This window comes from Miniopterus natalensis, chromosome 4 (assembly GCF_054644295.1).
Source record: "Miniopterus natalensis isolate mMinNat1 chromosome 4, mMinNat1.hap1, whole genome shotgun sequence".
Lineage (NCBI taxonomy): Eukaryota > Metazoa > Chordata > Mammalia > Chiroptera > Miniopteridae > Miniopterus > Miniopterus natalensis.
The window spans coordinates 70,796,592-70,815,125 of record NC_142084.1 but is presented as its reverse complement, the minus strand read 5'-3'; the positions used below and the strand labels follow the sequence as shown (position 1 = coordinate 70,815,125).

At 41.4% G+C, this 18,534-nt stretch overlaps 1 protein-coding gene across 1 annotated transcript; it reads left to right on the top strand.

Annotated features, from left to right (window-relative positions):
• Positions 1-1,678: 1,678 nt before the first annotated feature.
• CALR3 (calreticulin 3) lies at positions 1,679-18,103 on the top strand. The gene is made up of 9 exons (XM_016209330.2): positions 1,679-1,769; positions 1,963-2,064; positions 4,651-4,854; positions 12,032-12,126; positions 12,566-12,754; positions 15,643-15,750; positions 15,841-15,972; positions 16,684-16,776; positions 17,963-18,103. Exons 1-9 carry the CDS (start codon positions 1,679-1,681, stop codon positions 18,101-18,103), a joined length of 1,155 nt encoding a protein of 384 aa, XP_016064816.2.
• Positions 18,104-18,534: the final 431 nt, after the last annotated feature.

Here is an 18,534-nt window from a genome sequence, read left to right as displayed (position 1 = left end):
GAGAGATAGAAACATCAATGATTATCGAGTCATTGATTGGCTGCCTAGCCAGCAACCCCGGCATGTGCCCTGACTGGGAATCGAACACCAATCTCCTGGATCCTAGGCAGATGCTCAACCGCTGAGCCACGCCTGGCTGGGCTCATCATTGATATTTCTATCTCTCTCTCTCCGTCTCTCTGAAATCAATAAAGATTATTTAAAAAATAAATAAAATAAACCAATGGAAAAATGGTTAAAGTGGCAAATTTTATGTTATGTACGTTACCACAACCAAAATACACATTTAAAATACACACAACTAAAAATAAATCAATAGGCAAAGATCATGAACAGACATTTCTCCAAAGAGGCTACACAAATCATCATCAAGCCCATGAAAAGATGTTCAGCATCACTAGTCATTAGGATAATGTAAATCAAAACCACCATGAGATCCCACTTCACACCCACTAGGATGGCTATAACCAAAAAATATAGATATTAACAAGTATTGGTGAAGATGCAAAGAAACTGAAACCCTCACACACTGTTGGTTGTAAAATGGTGCAGTCATCAATTTAGAATATAGTCTAGTAGTTCCTCAAAAGGTTAACCATAGTTACCAAATGATCCAGCAATTCCACTCCACGTCACCCAAGATAAATAAAATATATGCAAATATTCATGTTATTATTCATAATAGACAAAAAGTGAAAACAACCCAACTGTCCATTAATTGAAGAACAGATGAGAACTGAGGTCCATTCATACAATGAAATACTATTGAGCAATAAGAAAGAACAAACACCAATACACATATTAGGAATACATCTCAAACACATTACAATAAGTGAAAGTAGCTAGATGCAAAACACCACACACTGTATGACTCCATTTATAAGGCCTGTCCAGAAAAGACAAACCTATAGACTCAGAAAGCACATCAGTAGTTGCCTGGGGCTGGGAGTGGGGGCGGGGATGGACTGCAAAGGAGCAAGAGGGATCTGTCTCCCTGAAGTGATGAAAAGTACTACAGCTGGATCGTGGTGATGGCTGCACCACTTGGTAAGTTTACTAAAAATAATGGACTTGTACACTTAAAAGGCATGAACTGTATGGTATGTAAATGAATCCCAATAAAATTGTTAAAAATAAAAACTTTGAAAACACTGACGCCCCTCAGAGCACCGGTGTCTTTCCCCAGACCTGGAGCGACCCACATCGGACCACACTCCCGAGTGGATCCAGACAGGGAAACCAGGGTTTGAGGCGCGGTGGGGGGCCGCCCTCCGCCGCCCTCCCAGCTCAGCGCCGGAGCTCGCCTCGTTTCCCCGCAACTCTCCTCCCAAGCCCCCTGCAGCCCAGCCAGGCCTGCCAACCTCCGCCCAGGAGGTCCATCAGCGGAGGCCGAGGCCGCTATACTCCCCGCACTCAAACCTGAGAGGACCGTTGCCCTCGGCAACCGCGCGAGGACGAAAGAGACTCCCAGAGCGCCCTGCGCCCCTGAGGACCAATAGCGCCTCAGGTCACAATCGCGGGGTGTCTTGGGAGTAGCACAATCGCGCGTCGAGGACCGGCGATGCGGCAGATCATAATCGCGAGGTGTGACGGGAGTTGTAGTTCCGGGACGGGCCGGCTCGCCGCGGGGAGCGCTGGGAGCAAAGGGGCGGTTACAAGCGGGCTCCGCGCACCTTCTATGGCCGTGGCTAGGGTTCTCCTCTGGTCCGTCTGTGTGTTGCGGGTGGCGCTGGCCACGGTCTACTTCCAGGAGGAGTTTCTAGACGGAGGTGCAGAGGCGACGCCCATGGTGGCGGGGGCGTAAGCTCCCCTATTCCCTGCTCCCCAACGGATGGCCCGAGTCACGTTTGGCCCCGGCCTATCGCCGAGGAGTGGGCTGTGGCGAAGCCTCGAGGGCCCCCTTCACCCTCCCTTGACCCAGATTAAGTTTTCAGCCCTAACCGGTGTTGTTTCCCCCCACAGAGCGCTGGAGGAACCGATGGGTGCAATCCTCTAATGACTCCCAATTTGGGCATTTTAGACGCTCGTCGGGGAAATTTTATGGCCATAAAGAGAAAGACAAAGGTTAGTTTAAGGTTCCTGAGAAAATGAAGCTAGATGTTAAATCCCCCATAGTGCCCTAGCCTGTTTGGCTCAGTGATTAGAGCGTCGGCCCGCGGGCTGAAGGGTCTGGGGTTCGATTTCCAGGGGCACGTCCATCGGTTACAGGCTCGATCCCAGCCCTGGTAGAGGTGCATACGGGAGGCAATCACTTGATGTTTCCCTCACATGGATTTTCTCTCTCTCTCCCCCACTCTCTCTGAAAAACAATGGTGAGGATTAAAAAATAAATTAAAATTTCCCCACAGCAATCTTTCAAGGTAGGTGTGGCTCACCCCAACACCTCTTACTCACAGGTGAGGAAACCAAGGCTTGTGTAGGGTCTGGCCTTAGTTTTTGTTCTCTCCTTTTTTTACTTGCCCAGAACTCACTGCTTTGTATGCACTACAGGGACCCCAGGGCCTTGACCTGCAGAGGGGAAAAAAAGAATATTTACCATATTTATTTTCACTTTAAGAAGGAAAGAAAACGAAGTAAAAGTTAAATGCTGTCAAGTGTGCAGATCTTAAGGGGTACAACAGGATGAATGTTTACATCTGTACATACTGGTAAAGCTAGGGATTTTCCGCCCCCCCCCCCCCCCCCCCCAGGCCTTCCTTATACCCACCCTCCAAGTCAGTAGCCTTCTGGTTCCAAGGATAACCTCTGTTCTGGGTGCTTCTCCTTCCTAATGATCAAAGGTGGGTAAGATACAGCTTGTCTACCAACTGTTTGCTTGCTTGCTTGCTCACTTGCTTTTTGTACAGCCAGCAAACTGAGAATGTTTTTTACACTTTTTAGTAAGGGGGAAAATAGGAAGGGGAATCGATTTTGTGACATGTAAAAATTATATAAAATTCATGAAATTTCAGTGTCTATAAATAAAGTTTCAGCGTCCATGATAAACACGGCCATGGTCATTTGTTTGCATATGGTCTGTATATCTGCTTTCATACTGCAAAGGCAGAATTGAGTAGTTGGGACATAGAGCAGATGGTGGACAAAATCTAAAATATTCTCTGGCCTTACAGAAAAAGTTTACTGACCCCTGATTTAGATGAAAAATTTACTTCTTCACCACCTTCCATTCAACCCTTATCTTGGCCCTGTTATTCCAATGTTGCTTTGTCTGGCAGCCTCTGGTTTTCAATTGTATGTGTGCTATTTGTTTGTTTGTTGTTGTTTTAAGGGAAAGCAAAAGTTTAATGAAGGAGAGACAAAAGCTCCTGCCACAGTATGTGCATTGTTTTATAAGTTACATGTTGACCCACAGAGTTGGTCAAAATTCAGGCTATATGACCAAAATGGAGTGAAAACAAACGTGATTCTGTGAAGCTTGTCCAAGGACAGGGGTTTCCACTTAGAGCTGCTTTGGTTTTTTCCACAATGCTTTTTCTTCCTCCAATCTGGAATCCCAAGATTCTGTGCATTTCATTCACTGCAGCACATGTCTACTGAGTGCAGACATGGGCAAAGCACTGAGGATACCAGTTAATTTGGTCCCTTCTGTTCTGGTCTCCTGGGACCATGACATAGAAGCCATTGCTGGAAAAATAAATAGAATTTAGACAGAGATAGAAGGTGGTAAGAGACCAGGGGATGGCTGAGGAGGGTGGTAAGACACAGAGGTTAATCATGGCCTTAGGAATTGCCTCAAGGGAAAGGGCCGAGAGAGCAGGAGGGCCTACAAATCTCCTGAGAAAGGTAAAGGTAAAGAAAGAATGGAGGACGCTAAGAGAGGTGTGGAGGAGGGAGTTCAGCCATGAGTTCAGTACGTATTAATGCAAATGCCAAATCCATTTATGATGACTGTCAGCATGGGCAGCTGCGCAGGCCAGAGTATATCGAGCAAGGAAGGGCAGGTTATGATAGGACTGGCTCTGTTTCCAGGTTTGTTTGACGGATTCCAGTATAAGATAAGGATTTGGTACAGAGCCTAGTGGCTACTGAAAAGGAGGGTTTTGGTCTTGAAGTGAACACCTAAACTTATAAAACAAATATGAGATAATTCACATGACAAAAGATGGTATCTTCATAAAAAGAGCCATCACACAGATGACACCCATGAGCCAGCTCACCCAGTGCAGTGAAGCACTTTTTTAGAGATCTGCACTCTGTCCTCCATCTGCTGTTGTGTCTCTTAAGTCACTATTTTAAGATGAGAATTAAGGAAAAGAAGTATAATGCTTTGTATTTTAATTCAGTTGCTACACAAGCTTCCTTGTATATCCCAATCCCTTGGAAGATGAATGGAAACAAAATTAACCTTTTATTTATAATTAGAATATATATTTGTCATTCAGAGCTGAAGTGTTTCTATAACCTAAGACATAACAGTGGTATATTAAGTACAAAAACATCTGAGTGTGTCAAAGAAATTCTGTGGCATCAGAGAACCTATTAGTGGCATGCCCATTGTATATTATTGTACAAGTGAGCTATAGGTGCTGGATGGATGTGAATGGCTAGGAGGATTATAATTGGGAGTAAGGGAAAGACAATTGTTTAATTCCCTGCACCACTGAGCCACTGTGTCATTCCTAATCTTTCATGAGTGTTTTTTGTTTGAAGGTCTGCAAACCACTCAAAATGGCCGATTCTATGCCATTTCTGCACGGTTCAAACCATTTAGCAATAAAGGGAAGACGCTGGTCATTCAGTACACAGTGAAACATGAGCAGAAGATGGACTGTGGAGGTGGCTACATTAAGGTCTTCCCTGCAGATGTAGATCAGAAGAACCTGAGTGGAAAATCCCAGTACTATATTATGTTTGGTGAGTTCATGTAGTACAGTGCAACCATTTCTGGTGACTTTGAAAATCCTTCCACCTTGTAGAATCCTTAGACCAAGACTGCTAAAATGGTAGTATTGTGTATACCTGACCAAATGTTTTTAGTACTGTTAAACCTATTTAATATTATAAAAAGTCAACTGCACCATTCTATTATACTTTTGAGTAAGTTATTTCTTTAACATTAATGTAGACCCAGGTATTCTGAATATATCAGGAATCAGAAAACATTTTCCATAGGCCAAATTGGGCCATAGCCAGTGTCTATTATGGCTCTTGTGCTGAAATGGGTTTTAACATTTTTGAATTAAAAAAATCTTTAAAAGGATAATATTTTGGACACATGCAAATAATATGAAACTTGTATTTCAGTGTCCAGAAATGAAGTCTTATTAGATGCAGCATCACTCAGTTCTTTTGCAGTTTGTCTAGAGCTGCTTTCAAACAGCAATGGCAGAGTTGAGTCATTGTAACAGAGACCATATGGCCCCCAAAGCCAAAAATACTGACTGTCTTGCCCCTTACAGAAAAAACATGCCAATTCTGGGATACATTAAATGTCTCCTGACACAAAGGGAACTTAATTAAAATTTGTGCTAGAATGGGAAGGGACCACATTGGGCCACAGAAACTAGACAGAACCAAAGCGAGAGATCAAAAAGCTTTAAGAATGAAGAGGATTAAAAAAAGACTGAAGAGGATTGCCCTAGCCAGTGGTTAGAGCATTGGCCCATGGACTGAAGGGTCTCGGGTTCCATTCCAGTCAAGGGTACATGCCTTAGTTGCAGGCTTGATCACCAGCCCCGGTCGGGGCACGTGCAAGAGGCAACCAATCGACGTGTCTTTCTCACATTGATGTTTCTGTCTCTCTCCCTTCACTCTCTCTGAAAAGCAATGGAAAAAATATCCTCAGGAGGGAATTAAAAAAAAAGAATGAAGAGGATTCTGGGAAGATGGCAGAGTAGGAAGAACCAGGAATCTGTCTCCCCACCTAGACAACAATTGTACTGGCAGAATCTGCCAGATTTAAATATTTTGGAACTCTAGCATCTGTGGAAGGATTGCAGTTTACAGGGGAATACTAGGAAGGTTAATCTGAGTCCATTTTAGCCCTTAGCACAGTAGCATATACCCATCTCCCACCCCTAGCACAACAGCTGTGCAGGTGTTCCTGGAGCAGCTTACACACAGCTTGCAGGAACTAGGGTGGGCAAAAAGGACTCTGCCCTCCAAATATTTGATTTCTGAACTCTCATCACTGATTGGTACTTCTAATTACAAAGGTGCAGACGAAGAGATAGGCAGCCTTTTTTGTTGTACCTCCCCTCTCTATTGTAATCCTCTCCCCCTCCAGCTGAAGTGAATTCCAGGAGAAGTAAAAAGCACCAGTGCCCTTCCCCTCCACACTCCTTATTTTTTCCCTTCGGAAGCCAGACATGAAAGACTAGGACATTTAAAAAACTGCATATGCAGGGAAAATTAGAAAGTGACCACACATGCCCAGGGAAAGACTCAGAAAAGATGTGAGAAGACCTTAAGTTTATACCTCAGGCTGACCGGTGGCACAGAGATAGCCTGCAAAAATAAATAAACAAACCATAAGACATCAAACCCTAGGAAAGGAGTAGAATCTGATTTCCAGAGTCACCACATTATTAGATTCAAATGTACTCAACAAATCACAAATAAAAACAAATGGGAAAGTGTGGCTCATTGAAAGGAAAAAAATAAATCAACATAAACTGTTCCTGAAAAAGATGTTCCTGATGGCAGATCTGTTAGACAAAGACTTAAATAACTGAAAGATGCTGGAAAAAAAGAAAAAAAAAAAAAAAGAAAATCTAAAGGACGATGTGGATAAAGTTAAGAAAATGCGTGTGAATAAATGGAAATAACAAAAGGATATAGAAAACCTAAAGTGGAATTCTGGAGCTGAAAAGTATAACTGAAATGAAAACAAATCACTAGAGAGGATCAAAGGCAGATTTGAATGGGCAAAAGAAAGAATCAGCAAACTTGAAGATAGGACAGTGGAAATAATCAAGACTGAGGAACAGAAAGAAAAAAGATTGAATCTTAAGATTATCTGCAGGTTTCTCAACAGGAACTTTGGAGGCCAGAACACAGTGGGCTGATAGATTCAAAGTGCTAAAAGAAGCAAACTGTCGTCCTGGCCAGTGTGACTCGGTTGAGTGTCGTCCTGTGCACCAAAAGGTTGCTGGTTTGATTCTTGATCCAGGTTGTGGGTTCAATCCCCAGTTGGGGTACATGTGGAGGCAGCTGGTCAATGTTTCTCTCTCCCCCTCCCTGCCTCTCTCTCTAAAGTCAATAAAAACATTTTTTAAAAGGAGGAAGAAGCAAACTGCCAACCAAGAATTGTATTTGGCAAAACCGTGAGAGAAAGTAAGACATTTCCAAATACACAAAAGCTGAGGGAGTTCATGACCACTACTCTTGCGTTGCAAGAAATGCTCAAGGGAGTCCTACAAGGTGAAATGAAAGGACAAAGGGCAGTAACCAATCCTGCTCAAACTTTTCTAAAAAAACTAAGTGGAAGAGAGACTTCCTAACTCATTCTATGAAGCCAGCATTACCCTGATACCAAAACCAGACAAAGATACTATAAGAAAAATATAGAACAATAGCTTTTATGAACATTGATGCAAAAAATCCTCAATAAAATACTAGTAAACAGAATTCAGTGGCATGTTAAAAGGATTATATGTACACCATGACCTACCAACACTTATTCCTGGATTGCAGGGATGGTTCGACATACTAAAAAAATTGGTCACGTAATATGCCACATCAACGGAATGAAGGGGGAACAGGATCCTCACAATTGATGCAGAAAAAGCATTTGATAAAATTCAATACCCTTTTATGATCAAAAACAAAACAAAAAACCCAACTAGGATTAATAGGAAACTACCTCAACGTAATGAAAGTCGCGTGAAAACCCCACAGCAAACAACATACTCAGTAGTGAGAGTGAAAGTTTTTCCTCTAAGACTAGGAACAAGGCAAGGATGTTCTCTTTCACCACTTTTACTCAACACACTACTGAAAGTTCTAGTCGGAGCATTTGGGCAAGAAAAAGAAATAAAGGCATCCAAACTGGAAAGAAAGAAGTAAAATCTTTGTTTGCAGATGATACAATCTTATATGTAGGAAACCCTAAAGATTGCACCCAAAAAACAACTATTAGAACTAATAAATGAATTCAGCAAAGTAGCAGGATTCAAAAGTCAACATGCAAAACAACAGTTGCATTTCTTTATACAAACAATGAATCATCTGAAAAAGAAATTAGAAAAACAGTTTTACAAAGGCTTGTACAATGAAAACTACAAAATATTGCTGAAAGAAATTAAATGGAAACACGTCCCACTTTTATGGATTGGAAGACTTAATATTGTTAAAATGTCAATACTACCCAAAGCTATCTACAGATTCAAGTCTAATCCCTATCAAAATTCCAATTTTTTTTTTTTTTGCAGAAATTGAAAAACCCATCCTAAAATTCATACAGAACCTCAAGGGACTCTGAATAGCTAAAACAATCTTGAAAAAGAAGAACAACACGAGGATTTAGCCCATGCCCATGTCCATGGTTGGATGAATGAATAAACAAAACAAAGTGGGGTATATTCTTACAGTGGAATATATTCAGCCTTAAAAAGGAAGGAAATTCTTGAGGGACATCTGTAATAGTGTCAACAATAAAAAACAAAAATTTAAAAAGGAAGGAAAGTCTGATAGACCACACATTTTATGATTCCACTTCATGAGTTACTTAGATTAGTCAAGGGCATAGAGACAGAATGCAGGATGGTGGCTGTCAGGGGCAGGGGAGGGGAGAATGGAGAGCTAGTGTTTAGTGGAGATAGAGTATTAGTTTTATAAGATGGAAAAAGTTGTGGAGAGAGAACAGTGGTGATGGCTGGACAACAATGTGAATGTATTTAATACCACTGATCTGTATACGTAAAAATGCTTTAGATGGTAAATCTTTTGTGTTTTACCACAACAAAAAAGGTGTGTGTGGGGGAGCTTTAAAAATGAAAAATTATTTTAAAAATAACCATCCACAATCCAAATTTGGGAACTTATTCTTTAAAATTATTTTCCCTCGTCCAACACGTTTGTCTTGCAGAATTTTTATTCCTCACAGCTTTGCCATGCTTATGTCTGAATTCATGACAATCCGCATCAGGCTTCAGACACTTGGCTATGCTGGTCTTATATTCATATATACAACAGGTCACAGTATCATTGTAGAAGTAGGAAGAATATATTACTTATATTTTATTAGATATTAGATTACTTATTAGATTTAGATATAACTCTGCTCTGTCATTTTGGAGAGCAAGATGACTTTTCCAGGGACATAGCATTTAATACATTCAAAGTTTCCATGGATTGCAGTCTCTAACTCCCCTCCCAGAATTCTCTCTTCTCTGCCATGCCTTGCATTTAATCTTTAATTTAAAATGTAGAATGGAAAAAGTCTTTATTTTGATGAAAAAAGAAATTGCAATGTCTTGATTTTGGTTATTGTTACTCTCTTAAAAATGGATGGCAGAGATAGCAGGCAAAAACATTACCTGTGGAAATAGAGCTGATTTCACAAACATTTGATTTAGTTAGGTTTGATAAACAAAATATTCATCAAAATGCTACTTTTAAATATATATGGCAAAAAATACAAAAAGAAGCCCTGGCCGGATAGCTCAGTTGGTTAGAGTGTCGTCCCGATATACCGAGGTTATGGGTTCTGTCCCTGGTCAGGGCACATACAAGAATCAACCAGTGAATGCATAAATAAGTGGAACAATAAGTTGATGATGTTTCTCTCTCACTCTCCTGCTTCCCCTCTCTCTCTAAAAAAATCAATAAGTAAATCTTTAAAAAAATACAAAAAGAAACAAATATATAGCATGCCTGCTGCATCTGAATTGTGAAGCAGCATACTTTGGAGTTAAAAAAAAAAGAAATTTTATGTATTTTTCCTTTTAACTTGAAATCAGTTTCATTTTCTTCAAACCCACTGTTACTGTTAGAATACTTCTCTATTATGTCTCAGCTCTAGCCTTTGGTATGAGAGCATCTTGCTGAAGATCATGGCATTGAAGGAATTACCTTGTTTTTAATTCTTTTAAAAAAAGGTATACTTATATTGATTTTAGAGAGAGAGGAAGGAGAGGAGGGGAGAGAGAGAAACATTGATGTGAGAGGGAAACATTGATCAGCTACCTCTCGCACACACCACTATTGGTAATCGAACCAGCAACCTTTTGGTGCACGGCACGATGCTCAGCCAACTGAGCCACACTGGCCAGGATGAGAAAAGTACATTTTATTGGGCCCTTGCCAAGGGTTTTACACATGCAATCTTAGATTATGTGTAAAACCCTAAGAAATAGGGACCTGGCTGGGTGGCTCAGTTGGCTGGAGCATTGTCTCATACACCAAAAGTTTATGGGTTCAGTTCCCCATTCGGGGCACGTAAGGGAGGCAATGATTGATATTATCGCTCTCTCTCTCTCTTCCTCTCTCTAAAATCAATAAACATATCCTTTATTAAGGGTTAAATTTAAAAAAAACACCTAGGAAATAAGGAACACAGCCCCCACATTGCAAATAAGAAAACTGATGCTCAGAAATATTGCACTACTTGCCCAAAGTCAGATCAGCCTGACTTTAGAGCCCATCTATCTATTTCCTCAAAAAAAAAAAAAAAAATCCATTACATGTGTAAATATTTTATGATTGCTGTTAACCGAAAATGTCCAGATTTTCAGGGTATGTTCTGAAGCTTAATTTAATATTAAAAACATGTAGGTGCTTAGGAATAGAGAGGGAATTTTGAAGGAAAAATAAATTTCATACTTTGCTACTGAGGTAGTGGACTTCCATACAAATAGTTCAAATAGCTTTTGTTTTAAAAATTGAACTGTTATGTTTTCCAGTGAAAACAAAAAGGAAATTATATAAACACATGTCCTTTAAGAACTCAGCTGGGAGATAGACACAGTGTTCTTTGTCAGTCCCTCAGGACTCCACTTCCAAGTTCATTGTCATATCTACTCTGGCAAATTGATAACATTCTTTAAGTATTACATGCAGCCTGGATCTCTCTCACTTATTCTGGAGGTTCATCACTGCAAGTTCTAGAAGAGATTGCAGTCATCTGCTTGTGTTTACACAGGGTTCGCCTCACAGAGGCCTGCACCAGGGGTGGGTGCAGGCCAGGGTCAGTGTTAAAATTCAGTCTGAGACAGAGACAGCTGGGTGCTTTGGTACCTTCCTAAGGCATAAGTTCAATAAAGTTCAATAAAGCCATAATAAGGTAATTCCCTCAGAAGGTTTGGTGAATTTCCTAGATTCCTCTGCAAACCTTGTTTAGTATATTCAGAATTCCTTAGTCTCCAATCGGGGAATAGAGTATCCCACAACATTCCATTTTCTGAGTGACTGAAACAACCCTGTGCCAATTTAAAAATTGATAACTTTTGAATACGACTCTCTAGATTTTACAGTTCATCGGAACATACCCACTGATCACAGTCTCTCTTTTGCTTACAATTTGGAGTTATCATTAAGAATGTGTGTGTGTGTGTGTGTGTGTGTGTGTGTGTGTGTAGTCTTGGTGCATAATATTAACAGCAATAACTATTGAGTTTTAAAAAGGCATTAGCCTGTTAAATTGGCAAAATAACTTTGTGAGGTCAAGATTAACACTAAGGCATGGGAAGACTGTACAGTTGCAACTGTGTCTCAAGACAGTGAATGAGAGCTGGGGTCAGAGCCAGTCAGTCCAGCTCCAAAGCCCTTACCTGGGTACAGGTGCACTGGTCAGAGCTTCAGAGCAAGGACCCCAGATTCAGGCAGCATATCAGAGATGCCTGTTAGACTATTAAACCTTTTCTTACTCACATGCTGGTTTACACTTGAGTCCAAAATGGCTATGGGGAACAGAGAAGTGACCTAAACTGAGAAGGGTATCACCATACATTTAAATATCTCCATGTACATATCTGATCATTTCCTGGACATGTAAGCTTCCTGTGCCCTGGATATTTCAGGAGAATGGTTGGGGATATCTTGTGTTGATACATTATACAAGAAAATTGAAAGCAGTTAATTTTTTTTGTAGGACCTGATATTTGTGGATTTGATATCAAGAAAGTTCATGTTATTTTATATTTCAAGAATCAGTATCACTCGAACAAGAAACCTATCAAGTGTAAGGTAAATGATTTTGTATTCAAATCAGTGATGTGTTAACTCTAATAAGACAATAACATAAGTTTAGAGAAAATAGTTTTGGTCTTAAAATATTTAAGTGAGCCAGGGATAGGTATTAGCAAACACACCCCTGTCTCTGCTTTCCAGTTTAGCAGGCCCATTAAAGACACTGGTCCTCTACTTTGGTTTGGTTTCTGGAGTTCCCCCCATTAGGAGGGCACTTTTTTACTGTGAGCTATAACATCAATTTATAATTTGCCCCATCAGCTCTAGCCAGTTTCTCAGTGGTTAGGGCATCAGCCCATGGATTGAAGAGTCTCAGGTTAAATTCTGGCCAAGGGCATGTACCTTGTTTGCAGGCTTGATCCCTGGCCCCAGTTGGGATGAGTACAGGAAGCAACCAATCAATGTGTGTCGTCCTTTTCTCCCCTAAAATGTGCAGGTTGATGGCTTTACACACCTCTATACTCTGATCTTAAGACCAGATCTCACTTATGAAGTGAAAATTGATGGCCAAGCAATTGAATCCGGCAGCATTGAGTATGATTGGAACTTGACATCACTGAAGAAGATGGAGAAGCCTTCAGCAGAGTCCAAGGATTGGAAACAGGAGAAAAAGAACAAACTCCAGGTATGGATTTTCCCCAAACAACTCTAGAAAGTGTGCAAGCAAAATCTGTAAGTACTAGGTCCTGTGCGATTGCTGCATGGCTGGCAATCATGATGACAACAACATAATCAAAATGCTGTCTCCAGCACTTGTGTGTTGAAACCAGCCACAGATCTGCATGCCTCAAGGTACTGTAAGTTTTATATTTGAGATAAAGCCCAGCCGGGCATGGCTCAGCGGTTGAGCATTGACCTAGGATCCAGGAGATCCGGGTTCAATTCCTGGTCAGGGCACATGCCTGGGTTGCGGGCTGCAGCCGATCAGTGACTCTCTCATCATTGATGTTTCTGTCTGTCTCTCCCTCTCCTTTCCTCTCTCTGAAATTAATAAAGATATATTTTTAAAAAATTTTTTTTAAAAAAAGAAAAACTATATATTTTAGATAAAAGCAAGTATGGTTTGTTCTTTTTAACCAAGGTTGAATGCATCAACAACCTTTTAAAAAATATTTTTTTCGTTATTCTGCATTTGAACATGAAATATTTTTTGTGGTTTCACATTTGTGATTGATGACCAAGATCAGTTAACATACAAATGTATGAGCTTCTCTAGGGCTGCTGAAACAAAACACCACAGAGTGGCTAGCTTAAAGGACAGAAACCTATTCTCTTATAGTTCTTGAAGCCAGAGTTAGAAATCAGTGTTTTGGTAGAGCCACACTCCCTCTCAGTGCTCTAGGGGAGGATCCTTCCTTCCTTCTTCCAGCATCTGTTGCCTTTAGACATTCCTTGGCTGATAGACACATCACTCCAATCTCTGGCTTCATCTCCACATGGCCTTTTCCTCCCCTTGTGTCTCTTTTTTCTCCTATAAAGATATTTATCATTGGGTTTAGGGTACACCTGAATAATCTAATTGATTTGCCTCGAGGTCCTTATCTTTCTTTTTTTTTTTTTAATATATCTTTGATTTCAGAGGGAAGATAGAGGGAGAGAGATAGAAACATCAATGATGAGAGTCACTTATTGGCTGCCTCCTGCATGCCCCCCACTGGGGATCAAGTCTGCAACTCAGGCATGTGCCCTGATGGGAATTGAAATGGGATCTGGATCCTAGGTCGATGCTCAACCGCTGAGCCACGCTGGCTGGGCACGAGGTCCTTATCTTAATTACATCTGTAAAGACCCCTTTTTCCCAAATAAGCTCACATTCCCAGATTCCCAGTTTTAGGACATAAATCTTTTTGGGAACCACCCACTATAGCCACTCCCCCCCCCCCAGTCTGTTTCCTTATAGTTGTAACATTTTGTTTTGAACATCAAACACTGTACCAAAACCTGAGCCATTTATGTGAAGACAGTCATCTTTGCCATAACTAAGAGTACTTGGCTAATGTTTATAATTAATTCCTGACAAGTTATAACTTATCAGTGGCATTGCTATGTAATAATCAAATACTTCAGTATAGACTGAATGTAATTATTAAATCAAAATGGCATCTTGTTTAGGCTATTAAATTATTTGGCTGTCCTTTTTCCCATAGATAATCAAAAGTTAAGTTCCATAAATTTGGAATCCATGGTGTCCAATCAATGAGAATGCCTTCAGATTAGGGCAAATCTCCAACACAAAGGTTTTTCCATCATTTCTCAGGAAAAAGAGGAAAAGAAAGCAAAGTTTTCCCCTCCTTTTCTTACCTTAAAAACAAACCAAAAAAAAAGGAGTTTTCACCTGGAAAGAGCACTTACTTTAAACAAGGCACAGAATGGGAAAGAAACCCTGCAACCTCCCTTCCCCGAGGGTTTGGATGGAGACAGGTCACCACAGGGGGCTAATCGTTCTTTCAGAAGCTCCTGGCTGTGTTTCATCCCTATGCTCAGACCCTTGTGAGCTCCTAAACAAATTAATTCATTACGTTGTTAGGATCTGATAGCCCACAATTCTACTAGGGAACCTGCTACTAAGATTGAATTGTTACCATTTTCTGGATCCCAACACATCAGGGGCTTAGCATTGCCATTTGTGGTCTGGGTCGAAAAGCAGTAGAAGAGGTGACTAACTCCCATGTATCAATTGTTGAGAAGTTACAGAGTGTCATGAAAAAGCCACTTTCTGAGTGGAAGAACATTTATAATTTCTCAGTTCTAAAAGAGAAAATGCCATTGTACACTACTTTTATGCTTTTATATGTGTTTTTCTGAGCATTAATCTATACAACTTTTTCTTATCCATTCATTTATTCAACAACTATTTATTCAATACCTACTAAGTCATATACATATGTATATAGACATGTGTATATATGTGTGTGTGTATAAACTTGTATATATATATATACTTTTATATATTATACATAGATTGTATGTGTGTATATATATATATATGCATGTGTATAAATGTGTTATATATCTATGTATATATGTGAGTGTTTCTATATCTATAAAAGGACTCAGTAATAATTGCTTTTCTCCTGCTACCCAAGTAAATCTTGGGACATTTCTTAGTTGTCCAGCCTCTCTCTAGAATAGTCCTAAAGTAGGACAGACTTAAGCCAACCATCAATGAATTTGTGGCCCCCTCTCCCACCATCACTTTTTGCCCATCATTTCACCTTTAGACACTATTTCAAGTTTTCCACATTGCCATTCTTCTCGACAGCATGGGGAAAGTGCTGCAGTCACACTGGTTGGGGGTGGGGAGGGGAGGTTAGAGGGAACATCCTGGCAATGCATGGCCCTGGGGCCCTCCATGGGATCTGGACCCTCACCACTCAGCCTTCCCATCACCAAATAGAGGCGATGAGGAAATAGCAACCTGGGTCACAGGCCTGCCTGTCTCAATGTAGCTAAGAATTTCCTTTCTCAAATCTGAGAACGTTTTTTCCCTTTTTTGTCTACATGTATTTTAAGGACTGGGAGAAGCATTTTCTGGATGCCAGTGCCAGCAAGCCGAGCGACTGGAACAGTGAACTGGACGGCGACTGGCAGGCACCAATGCTGCAGAAACCTCCATACCAGGTGTGTGGTGTCTTCTTACTTTGACACCGTTGGGCTGCGCCCTCCCCTGCTGTATCACTGAAGACCACCACATGGGGTTTGTTGTTGCAGGATGGCTTGACACCAGAAGGTATAGATAAAGATGTTTGGCTTCATCAAAAGATGAAAAACACCAACTATTTGACAGAATACGACCTTTCAGAATTTGAGAACATTGGTGCCATCGGGCTGGAGCTTTGGCAGGTCATTGGGTTTTAAATTTGCTTTAGTTTAATAACTCTGAACTTCAGCCTAAACTCCTTAATTTACATAGCTGGCATTCCTTGAACTCCCGCTGTGTGCCTGGCACCTATACCTGGACCCAAGGCATACAGCTGTGGCCAAAACAGATGACCTTCTCACTCTCTGGGCACTTCCTATCTGCCTCTCTGCCCCCTGGGAATTGGTCACTCCTCTGCTCAGAGCTGACCTGTGGGTCCATCAGCTTTAGGACAAGATTGCAGTCTGATGCAGCAAGTATGGGGTGGAGCTTGAGGTTCTGCATTCCCACCAAGCTCCCACCTGGGTGGTGCTGATCCTGCCAGTCCACAGCCCACACATTGCACAGTAAGGTTCTCGAGTTGCAGTTCTCAAACATCACTGAGTCCTCGAGGCTTTGGGGTGCTCTTCAAAGTCTCAATGCCCAGGCAAGCTCCCAGACCAGTTAAATCAGCATCCCTAAGGCTGAGACCAGGCATCAAGAATTTCAGAAATGTTCTTGGTGATCCTAATAGGCAGCTAAGTTTGGGAACCAATGCCCTGGAGGGAACGGGTGTTCTATAAATGGGTTTAAGCATGTGCTGCTTTTGAGAGCTAATAATCACTGTCGCAGTACTGAGCAAAATACAATTGTTTCTTGGTGGAAAGTTGTTACATTTCTCACATCAATAAGGAAGGCCTTATTTTCATCTGCAGGTGAGATCGGGAACCATCTTTGATAACTTCCTGATCACAGATGATGAAGAGTATGCTGAGAATTTTGGCAAGGCCACCTGGGGTGAAACCAAGGTATGATGAATGCAATGAACTTTTCTTTCATTATTTATTTATTTCTGTACTTGAGTCTAACATATAGGAAAGGGCTTGATGAATTTTTACTAATGAAAACCCTGCCCAGATCAAGACACAGAAAGCTACCAGAGTTCCAGGAGCCTCCTAATAGCCCCTCCCAGCTGGCACCCACCCTCAAAGGAACCACTATTCTATCACCACAGATCAATTTGACCTCCTTTTGAAATTCATATAAATGAAGCCATCTAGTATTTACTCATTTAGGCAGTGTTGTGAGATGCATTCATATTATCACATGCAGCAGTAGCTTGTTCTTCCTGTGAGAATATTCCAGAAGGTATGTCAGAGAATATTCCATTCTCTGTCAATGCAGCTTTGGGTGGCTTCCAGCTTGTGGCCTCACACATAAAGCTGTTATAATCATTCATGTATGTGTCCTTCAGTGAACACAAGCCCAAGAGTGGACAGGCTGGGTTACAAGGTCCCTCACAGCCAAACAGTTTTCAGTGTGTTGTCCTATTTTACATTCCCTGGATTTTCTCATTTAGGCTCTAAGGCCTCCCTTTACCGCCCATTCACTGGTCAGCTGGTTGAAGGACAGGGACCCACATGCTCTGGGAACAGAAAGAAGGGGTTGAATTCATTGCCTGGGGCTGGCATAACAAATCACCACAAACTGGCTGTTTAAAACAACAAAAATTTATTCTCTAACAGTTCTGGAAGCCAGAAGTCCAAAATCAGTATCAATGGGCTGAAATCATGGTATTACTAGGGCCACTCTCTCTCTGAAGATTCTGGGGGAGGATCCTTTTCTTGCCTCTTCCAGCTTCTGGTGTTCCTTGGTTTGTGGCAACTTCCCTCTCATCTCTGCCTCTTCTGTGTGTGTGTTTCAAATCTTTCTGCTTCTCTCTCAAGAGGGCACATGATGAAATTTAGGGCCTACCTGATAATTCAGGATAATCTCAACACTTAATCTAATCCCATTTGCAAAGACCTTTTCCCCATATAAAGTCACATTTACAGGTTCCAGGGATTAAGACGTGATAGCCTTGGGAGCTCTTCTTTAGCTGCCCCGAACTGGAGTGGAGGCTTTCAGAAGGCAGGGGCAGGCTGCACACTAACACCCTGTCAGCCCCCAGGAAGCATAATCCCTGGCCACCTTGGTCTCTGTTTCTTTCTGCAGGGCCCAGAAAGGGAGATGGATGCCATCCAGGCCAAGGAGGAAGTGAAGAAGGCCCATGAGGAAGATGAGGAGGAACTGCTGATGGGCAGGTTTAATGGGAAAGAAAATAACTTCAGATTTCACAGGAGGGATGAATTTTAGTCACCCCCAACCCCAGATAAAGATGACTGGTACACCTTGTTTCTACTTTAATCTGCATTTAAAAGCTCAAAAGTCTACATATATGGTAATTTGTCTAATTTTCTTTGAGAAATGTTCCCACCATGCCCCTGTGCAAGAGATGTTTCCTCTGGACAAACCTGAGTGCTGGAAACCAGAGGCCACTGAGAGTCCGGACAAAAACCTGATGCTCATTTCTGTTTTTTTAATCCTCACCTAAGGACATGCTTTTTTATTGATTTTTTTTTTTTTTTCTTTTTCTCAAGAAAGAGAGGAAGGGGCGCAGAGAGAGTAAAACATCGATTGGTTGCCTTCTGCAAGTGCCCCTACTGGGGATTGAACCTAAAACAGGATGACACTCCAACCGAGCCACCTGGCCAGGGCCTGATGCTCTTTTCTTAACCCCCAAAATG

Coding starts and splice junctions, on each gene's coding strand:
- CALR3 (XM_016209330.2), top strand. CDS start 1,679: ATGGCCGTGGCTAGGGTTCTCCTCTGGTCCGTCTGTGTGTTGCGGGTG. Junction 12,127..12,565: donor AGAAACCTATCAAGTGTAAG/GTAAATGATTTT, acceptor TAAAATGTGCAG/GTTGATGGCTTTACACACCT. Junction 16,777..17,962: donor CCACCTGGGGTGAAACCAAG/GTATGATGAATG, acceptor TTCTTTCTGCAG/GGCCCAGAAAGGGAGATGGA.